The sequence below is a fragment of the Triplophysa dalaica genome, chromosome 14 (assembly GCF_015846415.1).
Source record: "Triplophysa dalaica isolate WHDGS20190420 chromosome 14, ASM1584641v1, whole genome shotgun sequence".
NCBI classification, from domain to species: Eukaryota; Metazoa; Chordata; class Actinopteri; order Cypriniformes; family Nemacheilidae; genus Triplophysa; species Triplophysa dalaica.
In genome coordinates this window covers 482,501-497,500 of record NC_079555.1, presented here as the reverse complement: position 1 = coordinate 497,500, position 15,000 = coordinate 482,501, and the positions used below count along the sequence as shown (strand labels likewise).

Here is a 15,000-nt window from a genome sequence, read left to right as displayed (position 1 = left end):
GACCGCCCCCTTCGCCGCACGACCTCCGAAGGTTCCCATAGCGTGCCAGAGGCCTATACCACAGTTCCTCTTTATAATATGTGTGTGACTAAAATCAATAAACACCGTGGGCCCCCGGCTGTGTGGCTCCTCGGGAAGAGGTCATGCTCGGCTGCGTTTACTGCCTTTACGCCTCTCTCTGCCTCTTTCCTTCTCTCGTTCTCAGCACAGGAAATTCCCTAACAACAGGAAGTTGAGTTCCAGCGTGCCTGCGAGGGCAGAACATATTCGTGGAGAAGGTGGTTGATGTTCTTTTTTTGTTGCTTAATCTCTCCACTCACGGTCTGCTGGCCAGCAAACAACACACCAAACACATAGGGCCGAGGTGGGGCAGATGACCGGGGCGAGGCGGATGTTTTCACACGCGATGTTGGTCTGAAATAGAAAGAGACTCGTCTCATAAGCATTGAAACTACAGCCGGGAGATTATTACAGAAATAAATCAAGTGTTTGCAGCAGGACAATAGTGATTCTTTTCTCTTAAACCGAGCTTTCCTCTCGTGCCCTTCACGCACTGATTATTTCACACATTTTTCTCTCCGTTTCAGAAGCTGGAAGTTTACTTAAGCCGCTTGTTGCCATTGCCCTAATATTCCTGTCACTTCCTTCCTGTAAGTGATTGGTCGCTGGCAGGTGGGCGGGGTTTTCAGCTGACACTGTTTTCCGACTGTCTGTCAATCTCAGCCGTGTGAGAACATGACAACATTTTCAGCGTGACCCGAAGAAACTCTTGAGAAACTCTTTACCGTGAACTCGCATGAGATTGTGTTCAGTTTCATGTTTGTTGTACGTCGTCATGTTTATTTCACTGTTTATTTTATTAAAATCTGTTGTGACCTCAGACCATCCTTGAAACGAGATATTTTCAGGAAAATTACGCATGTCATAGTAAAACTAAGTGTGAATTGTTAATATTTTTGCTCACTTTATGCAATTTACAGAGATAACCTCATTTAATCTGAGCTCCTCAGTTGGAATTTTGATAAGTGAATTTTCCCTTAAAATAAAGGAAATTAATCTTATTTCTAGAGCCAAATGATGTAATGCGAATGAGTCTCATTGACTTGACTGTAAAAATACAATGTGCGTGCAATATATTCAATTTGATTAAATATAGCAATATTCATTTTTTTTTTGTGTGTGTAAAGTATTTGTGCATCCCAGATTTGAGTTTATGTTGATTTACATACAATCTGAATAATGATAATCGTTATAAACACACACATAAGAATGTTTTTATATGCACCATATCATTTCCTAAAGTTTTCTTCAGGTTTTAGGGGAAAGGTCAGCGCTGAAGATCTAGACACCTGCCTAGTGTACTTGCATGCAGTGTGCATCAGTCGGAGATCTGATGTCTTAATTGATTCATTAGCGTTGCGTGATGTCCGTCCGGACAGCGTGTGTATGTGACAGCGAGTAGGAAGCGGTCGGTTTGCGTGAGAGCGCGGTGCGGCTGACACTCAGTGAGACTGGCGTGCGAGAGTGTGTTAGCGTGAGAGCTCAGCTGGGTTGGGGCTGAACACCAGGTTTTTCCAGTTTCTTTGTTATTGCTTTGTGTGAGCATGTATTAGTACACAAGTGTATCAGTGCAGTGTTATCACAGCGCTGGAGTCCTCGGGTTTGATGAGGTCAGCAGGTGACGCCCCATTAATGATGCTGTGACCTCCGCACTTCTGCTCTCTGTGTGTGGAGCGGAGGAGACTCTGGGCTGTGGAGATACGCCTGATTCTGTATTTAAGCTTAAGTCTGCAAGAAAAAGAATCTTTTAGTTTACTTTCAAACTGACTGTCATTTTCATGTGTCCAGAACGGCTCCCTTTCCTCTGTGTAGTGCACTGTGAGCGTCCAAACTGTTTAATACTTACCCACAATGCACTGGGATTTCCCATGTGCACTAGGTTGAATATAAGCTTTCTTTGAAGTCATACTTGAGTCAAATATGGATGTTTTCTGGGTTCATTTAAATTCAATCACTGGTTGTCTTTGTCCATATGTATACTCACTCCAGAGTCCAGTCTGTCTTACGGTGTTGTACTGGACTTCCAGGCTGTAAATCGTTTAAATCTGTGTAACGACATGAGTGTTATTTTTGACTCGTGTTCAAAGAATGTTTAAAATGTGGTCGACACAGATAATGTCACGTTATGTGAAGAACCAACAGAAAACACAAATCTTGTTTATGTAACAGTTGTATGTGATTTTAACGTGAACATTGTTCAGATGTCTCGGGGTTGAGATGTGGTGTCAGATCAGTTCATCTTCAGTGTGTGACAGAGAACAGACATAATTTCTGTACAGATTCAAAACCTAGATATTCCACATCTGTATACATTCCTTTGTTCTAAAATGTCTTTGTTGTTTCGCTGTTCTTGTTTTTACCAAACAGTTCTGATCCCCGTTGACTACCATATAAAAACACAATTGTAGTCAAAAGTGCCCCAGAACTGTTTGCTGTCCTACATTCTTCCAAATATCTTCTTTTGTGTTCATCAGAACAAAGATATATATATATAAAGCAATTTTCTTACTATAGTGGTGAGTGATGTCCCAGAACTGTTTGCTGTCCTACATTCTTCCAAATATCTTTCTCTGTGTTCATCAGAACAGGTAATGTATTTTTGGAACAAAGTGAGGGTGAGTAAATGACGTTCCTTCCTTTAAATAGTGAGATGGTGGTCTAGTGGGTTAAACCACTGAACTGGTAAATCAAAAGGTTGCTGGTTCGATCCCAGCATCCACCACCAGTGTGTCCTTGAGCAAGACACTTTACTCCATGTTGCTCCAGGGGGATTGTCCCTGTAATAAGTGCACTGTAAGTCGCTTTGGATAAAAGCGTCTGCCAAATGACTAAATGTAAATGTAAATTTAAAACGAACCAAATTGAGCCTCTTTTGACCAAAATATAAAGCAGCATTATGCTGATATAATGAAATCTTTGTGATGTGTAATAAAGGAGCTTTATGGTTTTTTTAACACAATGTCTGTTAATGGTTTGAGCTGCTAATACATGACTTACAGAACTGGTCCTCCCGTCTGAGTCTCCCAAGGTTTTTTTCTCAATTTATTTCTCTTTGGAGTTTGGGTTCCTCGCCTCTGGGCCGTGTTGGCTTCCTCACCGGGAGACTGCTGATATTAGATATTATTTATTATTATTAGAATGATCTTACTTGTTCTATAAACACCATACACTGTACTGTGTTTGACCTTTTCTGTGTTTTTCTTATGTTCTCCTGTAAAGCTGCTTTGGAACAATGCACATTGTGAACAGATCTAAATAAATCAAATTTAATTGAATAGAACATATATTTGATTTTTATTTTGTGCTTTGAGACGTTCTGTCTTAGTGTTTAGTTTTCTTGATTATTTTTTAAAGCTGCAATCCTAACCTTTTGGCTTGAAAATGAACAAAAAGGACGCAAAAATCTGTTTCAAAAACTGACTCTTCATCTAAAATCAGTCAAACTCAACATACTGATTTATAAATGAAGCTGTGTCCCATTTTATAGATTTTTTTTTGTTTTTCAGCACAAATTAAATAAAAAGTAAAGTAAAATAAATGACGTAAAATACTTTTTTTGCTTCAGACAGAAATGACAACAGAGAGCCACAAGTAATGGAATGCAGCTTTAATTTTATGTTAAAATTATATATAATGTTTTAAACGTATCGAGAATAAAAGTTTGATTTTACATAATATATGTCGGTATACTGTGCATATTAACTTTGTATTCATGAACACATACACATAAATGCATATAATTAAGAAAAATAAACGAATATTAAACTTTTATTTAGAATTTCAATTATCGGTAAATATAAATGAATACATTTAAATATTTCCTAAATTTATATACGTGTATGTGTATATATATATATATATATATTATGGAAACACAAACTTTTATTCTGGATGCGAGTAATCACGATTAATAGTTTGATGGCTCTAGTTAAAATTCTGTTTTACTTTTAGTGAGTTTCAGTTTTAATTCAGTGACATACATTCTGATTCCGAAGGTTTCATTGATCCTTGAGTTTTGTTGATTCCATAAGTTGTTTTTACAATAAGCATTTTATTAACTGTTGAATAAATCAGTTATTTTCATCTCATGCTTTATTTTTAGAATGTTGTTGAAAATATGTTGATTGTGTATTGCATTATAATCATTTGTGTGTTTCTGTCTTTGAAAGGCTGTCATGAGAGTCAGGTCATGTGGAGAAGAGCAGAGATGGAGAACATCACAGGAGGACATCGTGAGTCTTTTATGACAGACACTGATGTGGATCTTCGGGGAAATCTGCCGGCGTTTAATAAACGACTGACGCTGACATCGAATGATCCTGTGACCGCAGCGCAGCGTGAAGAAAAGAAATATTACACCGGTGAGCTTCACCTTTCATTCCTGGTAAGAATAAAACAAGATGTCAATTGTTTCAGTGATGGCTTCATTCAGTCCTCACTTTATATTTTGGATAAGTTGTCTATTTAGGGAGCTCACTAGAGATTGAAAGGGATATAATCTGATGTTGTGTGGTGTTGGCGTTGGGGCACGTAGTCCAGCGCGATGCTATCACAGCCGTGTTACTGAATCCATTATCAGCTACACATCCACTTCCAGCCCTGATGGAATGAGAATGTTTTGTTCAGATCTAAAAATATCCCAGAGAGGTAAACAAGCCGAGATAATTGCCTCCCAAAACGTTATGCGGGTCGTGCCAGTGCCCCTTTCGTCTGAGCATAGCGTGAAGAGAAGACCTGATAAAGACATGCTCGGAAAACCACCAGAGACACAAGCGTCACGACCCTTGAACCCAGTGTAACTCAGGCTCTTTACAAGTTTGAGGTTTCAAATCAAACAGGGCTTTTGTAGGGCTGCCGAACTTTTAATCGTGATTAAACGCATCCAGAATAAAAGTACACATACTCATAGATGAATACATATATGGGAAATATTCACATGTGCATTTATTTATATTTACCAATAATTTAACTTGTATATAAATGTTTATTGATTTTTATATATTTTTCTTAAATATATGCGCGTATCTGTATGTTTTTATAAATATAAAAATAATATGCACAGTACACAGACTTTTATTATGTAAACACAAACATTAATCGTTTGACAGTCCTAGGTTTTTTTTTCAGATAGATGCTTTTATTATCTGTGAAAAAAATTGACTCGTCCTTCACCTGTGAATACGCTTCACATGGCCATCAGTTAACCCTCGCATTCCTGTTTATGTTTCGTGCAGATGCAATTATTCCTATTTTTGCATGTTTATAAAGAACATTATTTCATCATGTGATGTCACAACTGTATGAATTTATTCTTCAGAACACAACAGAAGATATTTTGAAGAATGTTGATCATCAAACAACATTGAACCACACTGACTTCCATTACATGAATACAACATCATTGAGACATTTCTCCAAATATCTTCTTTTGTGTTCCACTGAAGAAAGACTCACTAACAGGTGAGTGAATAAATTGATTTGGTGTGAAGTGTCCCTTGTTCAGGGGGTCTATTTGAGTCAGGATGAGTGTGTGTTTGCTTGTCCTGTCGGGGAAATAGGGTCTTTATCAGGCTGGCATCTCAGTCGCCCCATTATTCAACAACCTGAAGGCCACACATATACACGCTGTGTTTCTGTCCTGGGCGAGAGAGAGAGAGAGAGAGAGAGACGCTGGCTGAACGGCGGCATACAGGCTCAACAGGTCTGAGTTTGTCAGGCTGGCATCTGTAATCCGTTCTGTTTCTCTGTGTAATTATCCTTTCCTCACTGTGCCACACTTTACATAAACAATACACACACACACACACACACAAACACACACATGGCTTTACATAAACATCTTGTTTCACTGAATCTTTGAAAACACTTAAATCAACTTGTGTGTCTTGGCAGCTCAATAGATGATCTGCTCGTCTTCTTTTCTCATTTAATCAGTGTCTCCAAACAGAAGGACAGTTCACATTCACTCGTCTGCCATTGCTCAGCCAAACAGTCTCTCTCTCTCTCTCTCTCTCTCTCTCACTTTCATTTTCATTTGCTTTATTTCTAATATTGTGTTTATATGACAAAAGCTGTACATTTGTAATGCCAAAACATTTGCAGCTGTGCCGAGTACAATCATGTGTGCAATGGAAAAAACTTGTTTACAAAGACTGCAACATTAAATCAAACTAGAAAACACAAATTGAAATAAAGCAGTGTTTATTACCATATTTATAAAACAGACCAAAGAAAAATGTAAATTATACATGATTATATAAATTATACATCTCTCTCTCTGTTTATAAAGGTGCCTTTTGGCATGATTGTGTGCAGTTATAATATTGCAAAAAAAATTGACATAAAACACGTTATGACAAGAAACAACATCACAACAAATATAATGTGCTGTTAAAATGAGGTGCTGAAAAACATTCAAATATATAAAAATGGACTTTGAGAACAATACTGCATATCTCACTCTCCCCCTCTCTCACTCTCACTCTCTGACTCTCTCCCTCTCTCACTCTCTCTCTCTCACTCTCTGACTCTCTCCAACTCTCTCTATCTCTCTCTCTCCCCCTCTCTCTCTCACTCTCCCCGTCTCTCTCTATCTCTCACTCTCCCCCTCTCTCTCTATCTCTCACTCTCTCACTCTGCCCCTCTATCTCTCTCTATCACTCTCCCCCTCTCTCTCACTCTCGCCCTCTCTCACTCTCTCTCTCTCACTCTCTGACTCTCTCCCACTCTCTCTATCTCTCTCTCTCCCCCTCTCTCTCTCACTCTCCCCGTCTCTCTCTATCTCTCACTCTCCCCCTCTCTCTCTATCTCTCACTCTCTCACTCTGCCCCTCTATCTCTCTCTATCACTCTCCCCCTCTCTCTCACTCTCGCCCTCTCTCTCTCCCCCTCTCTCTCTTTCTCTCACTCTCTCTCTCACTCTCTCTCTCTCTCACTCTCTCACTCTGCCCCTCTCTCTCACTCTCCCCCTCTCTCACTCTCCCCCTCTCTCACTCTCCCCCTCTCTCTCTCACTCTCGCTCTCTCTCTCTCACTCTCTCTAACTCACTCTCTCTCACTCTCGCCCTCTCTCTCTCTCTCTCTCTCTCACTCTCTCTAACTCACTCTCTCTCACTCTTGCCCTCTCTCTCCCCCTCTCTCTCTCAAGATTCAAGATTCAAAGGAGCTTTATTGGCATGATAAAAGAAAATTTACATTGCCAAAGCACAAGATTAAATATAAACATGCAGAAATACAGATTAAGATCAAAAATAAGATAGAATAAAATTAAAAGTCTATAAGTAAAAATCTATATATATATACATCTCAATATAAACAGAAAAAGAGTTTTAATTAAAGTTCTCAATGAGGGTGATAGTGTTAGTTTGTGTGTGTTGTCCTGTCAGTGTTGTGTTGTGTTGTGTTGTGCTGCTTGTTCTTTGGTCGTGGCAGGACTTGACATATCTTGCAGCAGGTTTGAGCTTCTTGACTTTTCTCCCAGTATGTATGAGATCTTGTCCTTTTGTTGAAACTGGTCAAAGTCTTTGTGTAAGTTTGTAAACTGGGGGAAGAATGTTTCTCTGATGTGTGTGTAGTTGGGACAGGAGAGGAGAAAGTGCAGCTCTGTTTCCACTTGATTGTGTGTGCAGTGTGGACACAGTTGCTCTTCTCTCGGTGTCCATGTGTGTCTGTGTCTGCCCGTCTCTACAGTGAGCTGGTGATCACTGAGTCTGTACATGCTCAACACTTTTCTTAGTTTAGGGTCTCTCACTCTCTCTCTTGCTCTGCCCCTCTCTCTCACTCTCCCCCCTGTCTCTCTCTCACTCTCCCCCTCTCTCTCTCTCTCTCTCACTCTCTCTAACTCACTCTCTCTCACTCTCGCCCTCTCTCACTCTCGCTCACTCTCACTCTCTCTCACTCTCTCTCTCTCTCTCTCTCTCTCTCTCTCTAACTCTCTCTCTTTCTCTCTCTCTCTAATTGGTGTTGGCTGGGCTCCAGCTCTGTGATTTTAGTTTCAGTCTGTAGTTGTCTTTATCACGCTTGAAGGATTTGCTTCCAGCAGAGTTTATTTTACTGCACTGATCTGCTGTGTTTTACCCCGTCGAGCAGGTTCAACTTTGCGTGTGTATGTGCAGTGCTCTGTGGGTGTGTGTGTGTGTGTGTGGGTGTGTGTGAGTGAGTGTTACAGCAGGCACGCATTTGTCCATGTGTGTAGCGTGTTCTCAGGCTCATGACTAAAGTGTGCGTGTGATTCACAAGCAGCATGTCGTGTTTCTTCTCTGTCCTCCTTCTAAAGCCTTTATCGCCTCGCGTGTGTGTGTGTGATATATTACCTTTCTTTGTGCAGGTGTGATAAAAGCTTTGGGGTGTGGAGATACGGACAGAGCTGAGATAACAAATCCAGCCTTAGCACGACATCTCTCTCTGTCATTTGGCAGGTCGTCCTGCTTTTTGATTGGTGTTGTTGTCTAGTGTGAGAAAAGGTGTCGGCCATAAAGCCCCTCACACTGACTGAGATGTTGATAGATGGTCTCACATTCATAGCACAGAGGATGAAAAGAAGACACGAGTATGAAGAATGTTCAGGACGCTCACTGCAAACTTCAGCTAAATCTCTAAATGACCTGATGTATTTCTCTGTTTTAATGAGACGTTACAGTGACTGTTTGAGGAAACACACGTACTGATCAAACATAACGCTCAGAGGTTCTCTTTCATAGCTCAGGAGTTCTCAATTGTGTTTCATTTTAGTTTAAACCCCTATCCTCAGATGTTTCTCCTAAACTTGCATAAAAAGAAAATGAAAAAGAGAAGAGACCCACGAAGACAATGGGGTGTAAATGAATGTAGATTATATAATCTGTATTTGAGTACATGTGATGTGAAATGTTCAAAGTTTATAAACTGTAAAAAATGACCTGATTTACTTTTAAGTTCCGTTTAACCTTTATTATTGTTTACAACATATATGATGTACAAGTAAGCTGAGAGTCTCAGAACTGACATCAGCAGCACCACCATAAAACACACATGATGATCTCTCCAATGAGCTGAACTCAAGCACCTCTCTTCTGAACGATGCTAACCAGGAAACTGAAAAATACAAACAGAATCTCTTCTAAATCTTAAAGGCATCTGAACAATTAACTATATCAAATCTTTAGTTTTATTGTAAACCACATAAAATAGCACGTTTTCAAAAAAATTATTCTCTCAATGCTGTCTCGTGCAAAGCATGCTTGGAATTCACTGCTCAGTTAGTGAAATCAAGTAAAATAATTAATGTAGTCCCACCACAGAATAATTAAGTAAAGATCCTTTATACAAGTTTAAGTGGGTTGAACATGATCAAATTAAGTTAAATTCACTCAATAATTTGTGCATTTAGAATGCCGAGATTTAAAGAAAAACAAGAACACAATTGTTTTAAGTAAAGTTTACTCAAGTCATTTCATGAATCTTACTACGACACAAAATTATTTTTTACAGTGATGAGATCTTCAATAATATTGACTTTTGATTGCAGACAAAACTGAGCTCAGCCTGACACATTATTGACATCTCTTCTCAAACTCTAATGAACAAGACAATTGTCAGATTTCTGACGCTTTTTCTCAGCAGAAACATCTTAGACACACATGAGATGTCCAAGAGAAATAATTGAGATATTAAAGAGGTGTGATAAAAGCGCTTGAGGACTCCGGATTCTCTGTATAAATCACACCGCAGTAATTACACTTCTTTTCAATGTCTCAGATTCAGGTTTGATCGTCTCCAGCGTGTCTTACGATGTCTACAAGCGTTTGCTGGCCGCAGCGGAGCGTCTTGGTCTGTCTGTGGAGCGGAGGCTGGAGATGACGGGGGTCTGTGCGGGTCAGATGGCTCTCATGCTGCTCGGGGGTCCTTACAGGTGACATCTTAAAAACATCTCCACCGGATTCATTTCATCTTTAAAACAGAACTAATAGCGAGCATCACTGATGTGTGTCCGATGTAGATTGACCCCAAAAAACGTGCACCGGCGGCCTCAGGTTGTGCTTCTGTGTGGGCCGCACATTCAGGGCGCTCAGGGCGTGAGCTGCGGACGACACTTAGCCAATCACGAGGTGGATGTGATCGTCTTCCTGCCCAACTGTGTGAAGATGCAGGAGACCGTCACCACTGAACTGATGCTCTTCAATCAAACCAGCGGCAGACATGTGCAGAACATCAGAGGTGACGCTCTCATGCACATCATCACACATGAGAGATGATATAACGGCTTGTTATGAACATTTTATGTCACTGCAGGATTATTTGAGGAATGATTTGTTGATGGATTATCCCCTGATAGCACACGTAACATCTCTGAGACGTCTACTGTCATATAGACCTCTAGAAGACGTCTGTATGAGGTGAATAATTTAGAATGGATGTTCAACAGCTCTTTCTAAGATGTTTTTACACTGCAGATGTTTTCCAGATCTTTAGCAGACGTCTTACAGATGTACCTGTGCTATCTGCTCAGATGTTACACGTTATAGTTGATGTGAAGATCATTCTGGTCATTTCTACCTTGAGCCATTTCACTGACACTCTGAGGGTGAGAGAGTTTCGCCCCCTGCTGGCCGTACACAGACTGATCTCTGACCAGAGTGCACACTTAAAAGAACACTACACTTTTTTTTGGAAATAGGCTCATTCTCCAACTGCCCCAGAGTTAATAAAATGAGTTTATCCGTTTTGGAATCTGTTAGAAAAGAGCTTAGAACTTTGTGTAAAACCTTTTGAGTTCATGGTGAACTCACATTTTTCCTAACAGTGTTTTTTATTCGTTTATTTGGTCATTTCAAAATGCGAGGCCAATTTTCTTAAATGTCTGTTTGTCTTAATATACGTCTAGATATCTTTTCTGAAGATTATGTTTGGAAAATAAACTTCAATACGTAGCCTGTAGCTCAATCGGCAGGTCATCGCATGAGCACCGCAAAGGTCAAAGGTTGAACACACAAATAAAAAGAAGAGCTCTAAATAAATGTGTCTGTCAGGTGGACACGTGCGTGCTGTAATATGTCATGTGTGTTTTGTTCAGAGTAGACAGACAGAAACGAAAACCTGATTTACTCATATGAAGCATGTTTTCCTGTCAGATTTGCCCGTGACACCGGTGGATCTGGTCATTAACTGTCTGGACAGTCACGAGAGCATCTTTCTCGGAGAACAGCCCTGGTACCAAGCGGCCGCCGACTGGGCAAATCAGAATCGAGCTCCGGTGTTGAGTGTAGACCCGCCCATCAGCGGGCATCATCACGCCGTGGAGGCCAGATGGTGTCTGTGTCTGGGACTGCCGCTGCCTCTGTCGCAGGGTGAGGGCAGAGTTTACCTGTGTGACATCGGTTTACCACAGCAGGTGTTTCACGACGTGGGGATCGACTACGTGTCGCCGTTTGGGTCCAGATTTGTCATTCCACTTTATTGAGTGTGACAGATAGAGACGAATGTGGATTGTGTCACTGTAGGTGCTGGTGTGAATGCCAGAAACAATCAAACACTTTCATATTTATGACAAATAATAACAGATCATCCTTCCTGCTGTTTTGTTTCTTCATATTTATTTGTACATTTACTGTAAGGTAAAAGGGGGCTAAAAAAGTGTCAAACCCATCATTGTTGGATGTATTTCTCATTTATTTTGGCTGTTTTCTACCACCAGGTGATGCACTTCATCATTCTACTTTAAGCCACCATCTATTAAAGTGTATTGGGAGTATAAATTGAAATGAAATTTAAGCTTTTATTAAAAAAAACAAAAAATAAAGATTTACAAGAAAATGAGATCCCCGCACAGATTCATACAGTATTTTGTTATTTATACAAATGAATGAATTAATCTTACATATTTTTTCATTGTACATTATTTTATGATCAAGAAACTGACAACTGCTTGAATAACATTTTAACTGTCTTCATAATGATGGAAAAGTAAATCATATGTTAATAATGTCACATTGACGTGATTTCATTTTATTCACATTAATGTTCGTGTTCGTCGCTTTCCTTCGTGTGTTTTTCTCTGAGCGGCCAGCAGATGCCGCAAACACCTAAACTATGAGAAAACTGAAGAAAACCTTTAACTTCACTGATCAGAGAACGTCGCGATTCTACCCGGTGCTTTATTATCTCTATAATTGTGTGAAAGTTAATGATTTAACTTTAGATCTGAAGCGTATCGCTAACGCTCAGCTCTCCCGGCGGCGCGGTGTTGGCGATTCACGCATGCGCGGAAGCGGCGAAGCGCTTTTCATAAGTCGAGCGATGCCACTCTTGACTTCTCTTCCACGTTCACTGAAGAGCCGTTAAAATGAGCAACTCATTGTAGACACGAAGTGTTTTAATACTTTTTCATTTGTATGGTAGATACAATATATCCAATGTTTGGTAGCTGAGCAGAAACCGTCTCATGTCCTGTATAAATTGTTTTCATAGCCTCTGTTTGTGAGTGTGGGGGAGAGAATAATGATCCGTTTGGGTCTAAATAATACATATAAAATTTCAGTGTTTAATTGTGTAGTTTTAGTTGAATGACTATTATACGATATCGTCATTATTTAAACTAAATGTGGCATCAAAAGCGACTTCGTTGGGACGTGATGCGTGTTGTTTTTCTCAGCGATGCTCAGTACAGACGAATCACAGTCGTCTGTGGTTACACTTATAATAAAGATTTAGTTCAGTCAGTTTATTGAGATTTATAGAGCGGGTTTAAATGTGTAAGGTTAGAATCTCTGGCATCTATAGACTTCATTTATTAGATATTTATTTATTAGATATTATTTACTAGACTGACCTTGCTTGTTGTATGAACACCGTGCACTGTGCTGTGTTTTACCTTTTCTGTGTGTGTCTTGTTTTCTCCTGTAAAGCGGCTTTGGAACAATGAACAATATTTAAATTAAATTGAATTTAACTTTCCCAACGTACCAACTCCCTCTGCTGGAGCGCCTGTGTCTCACAGCTGCAGTGACTCAGAGTGGAAGCGCTAGAAACACAAAAACCCCGCGACGCGACATTTTTCATCTTATTTCATTTCCTCTTCATCTACAGGCCCGATTTACACTGTCCGATCTAAAAAACGGCAACACTGCATGATCGGAACTCACCAGACTGTAATCGAACACGAGAGGTTTGAAGCCGATTGTGGGATATTCGACATCAGGGTGAGTGAATGTGCGCGTGTTTGTGTCTCGAGCAGCAGCAGTCAAACTCTTTTCATCTCATTCTGTGTTTATTGCTGCACATTGACCATCACGTTGAGTCTTGTCTGTGTTGTGTGTACATGCTGCACATGAATGCATTCGTGGTTTTATACTTTAAAACACACATGCAGTTCGTCTGATCTCATGTATGCAGATGTGATCTTCACATGTTTGAGTGTTATTGACGGCAGTGCGTGTATTATCATGCTCGGTGAGATGTTTCTGGACTGTTGAATACAGTTGAACATCATGCATGTGTGTCCTGATGATGCAGGACTGATGTGTTGTCAATGAAGTGTTTTATAGAGTTGAACAGCATCTGACATTGGTTTATATTGAAGCTGGTTGCGATTGAAACTCGGGTTGTTTTTTATTAAATACACGTTTCTGTACAGAGCTGCAACACAAGAGTTAGTCAAATAAAACTATAAAGTAAAATAAAGTTTATTCATGTGGTGGTCAAAAAAGTATTTCATTCATATATGTCATCACTATACCCTACTAATATAGAAGTGTGGGCGTGCTACTGTATTTTTGGAATACATTCCACATAAATGACCTTTTTTTATATTATGCACAAAGTTTTATTTAAGCACCTTTAAAAACAACATCATATTACACGTCCTAAAAACGTCTTTTTAAAGTAGTGTGTCATGGTTTCACTGTCAGAACAATGTGCTGATATTTAGTTTTTTGAGGTAGAATGATGAGGATCTTCTTCAGGTCTTTAAAGAGGCAGACAGCAGCACGCGTGTTCTCCGTCTGTCGTGTCTGTCGCGAGACGCCCGTTCGCCACGACTTCCGGCCGGGTACCAGCGGGTCACTTCCAATGAGGTCAGATGGGCAGAAATCACTCAACCTTTAACAGCGTTTCCCCTCAGAAACACGAGAGAAAGTGTGAAGCTCTTTCACAGGTGATCGGAAGAATCTCAGTTCACTTTTATTTCTCTAGTGCTTTACAGAAAACACACTTTGACTAAATGAGGAACACATTTGCAGTGATTGGTGTTGTAGGATGCGAAATATACTCATGTGTGTGATGTTTGGTGTGTTGTGTTCAGTCGTGTGTGTCGTACAGTAGTGTTTGTAGAGAGACACTTTACACACAGACACACACACACACACATGCTCGGCCCTGTCCCTTGTCATTAAACTCGATGTGTTTATCAAATGAACGCTTCATCGTAAACTTTATTTTCAAACTGTTGCTTTGAGACGGTGAGCGCGTTTACATCAACAGTCTTACGCCGATTGTTCTTAATAATCTGATACGTAAGGTCATGTAAACGAGTAAAAACGGGTTTCTTTTATCAGGTAAAGCTCATAACCTGCTTTAAGCGAGAACCGATCGGCGGATGTAGTTTTTTGCTCATTACTGTGATTTCGCGCTGCATGTAAACTGATTTGTGTGTGTGCGCATGTCTGACAGCGCAATAGTAAAAGTCCCAAACGGAAGTAATAGTAAAATAATGTATAAAAGTCCGCTCTGGAATCATGCAATTGATGTAGAAACGTCAAAATGAAGAACAATTGTTGCACATGCAGGTCCTGCGGACATGAGAGATATTAAAATACAGCTCCTGACATTTTCCCGCTGCATTTTTAATTACTAAACAGACTATCGACGATGACGTCACTGAACGCGAGAAACTCGGCAAGTCTCGAAGAATATATATCCTTGAGAAATGTGAAAAGTTTGTAAACAACTAATAATATTTACTTCAGAGT

At 39.9% G+C, this 15,000-nt stretch overlaps 2 protein-coding genes across 3 annotated transcripts in view; both read left to right on the top strand.

Annotated features, from left to right (window-relative positions):
* LOC130435366 (enhancer of mRNA-decapping protein 3-like) overlaps nt 1-11,812 on the top strand; it is a 15,115-nt gene extending 3,303 nt beyond the window's left edge. For both annotated transcript variants that reach the window (XM_056765949.1, XM_056765948.1), the window contains exons 4-7: nt 4,230-4,421; nt 9,794-9,947; nt 10,035-10,252; nt 11,167-11,812. In XM_056765949.1, coding sequence (XP_056621927.1) covers nt 4,230-4,421; nt 9,794-9,947; nt 10,035-10,252; nt 11,167-11,495 — 893 coding nt within the window. In that variant the 3' untranslated portion in view covers nt 11,496-11,812. The remainder of the gene's footprint in view (nt 1-4,229; nt 4,422-9,793; nt 9,948-10,034; nt 10,253-11,166) is intronic.
* Nucleotides 11,813-13,070: 1,258 nt separating this feature from the next.
* The window catches only part of LOC130435749 (tyrosine-protein kinase CSK), a 17,397-nt gene continuing 15,467 nt past the window's right edge, over nt 13,071-15,000 (top strand). The window contains exon 1 of the mRNA XM_056766568.1: nt 13,071-13,233. The gene's annotated coding sequence lies outside the window, so the exon portion shown is untranslated. The remainder of the gene's footprint in view (nt 13,234-15,000) is intronic.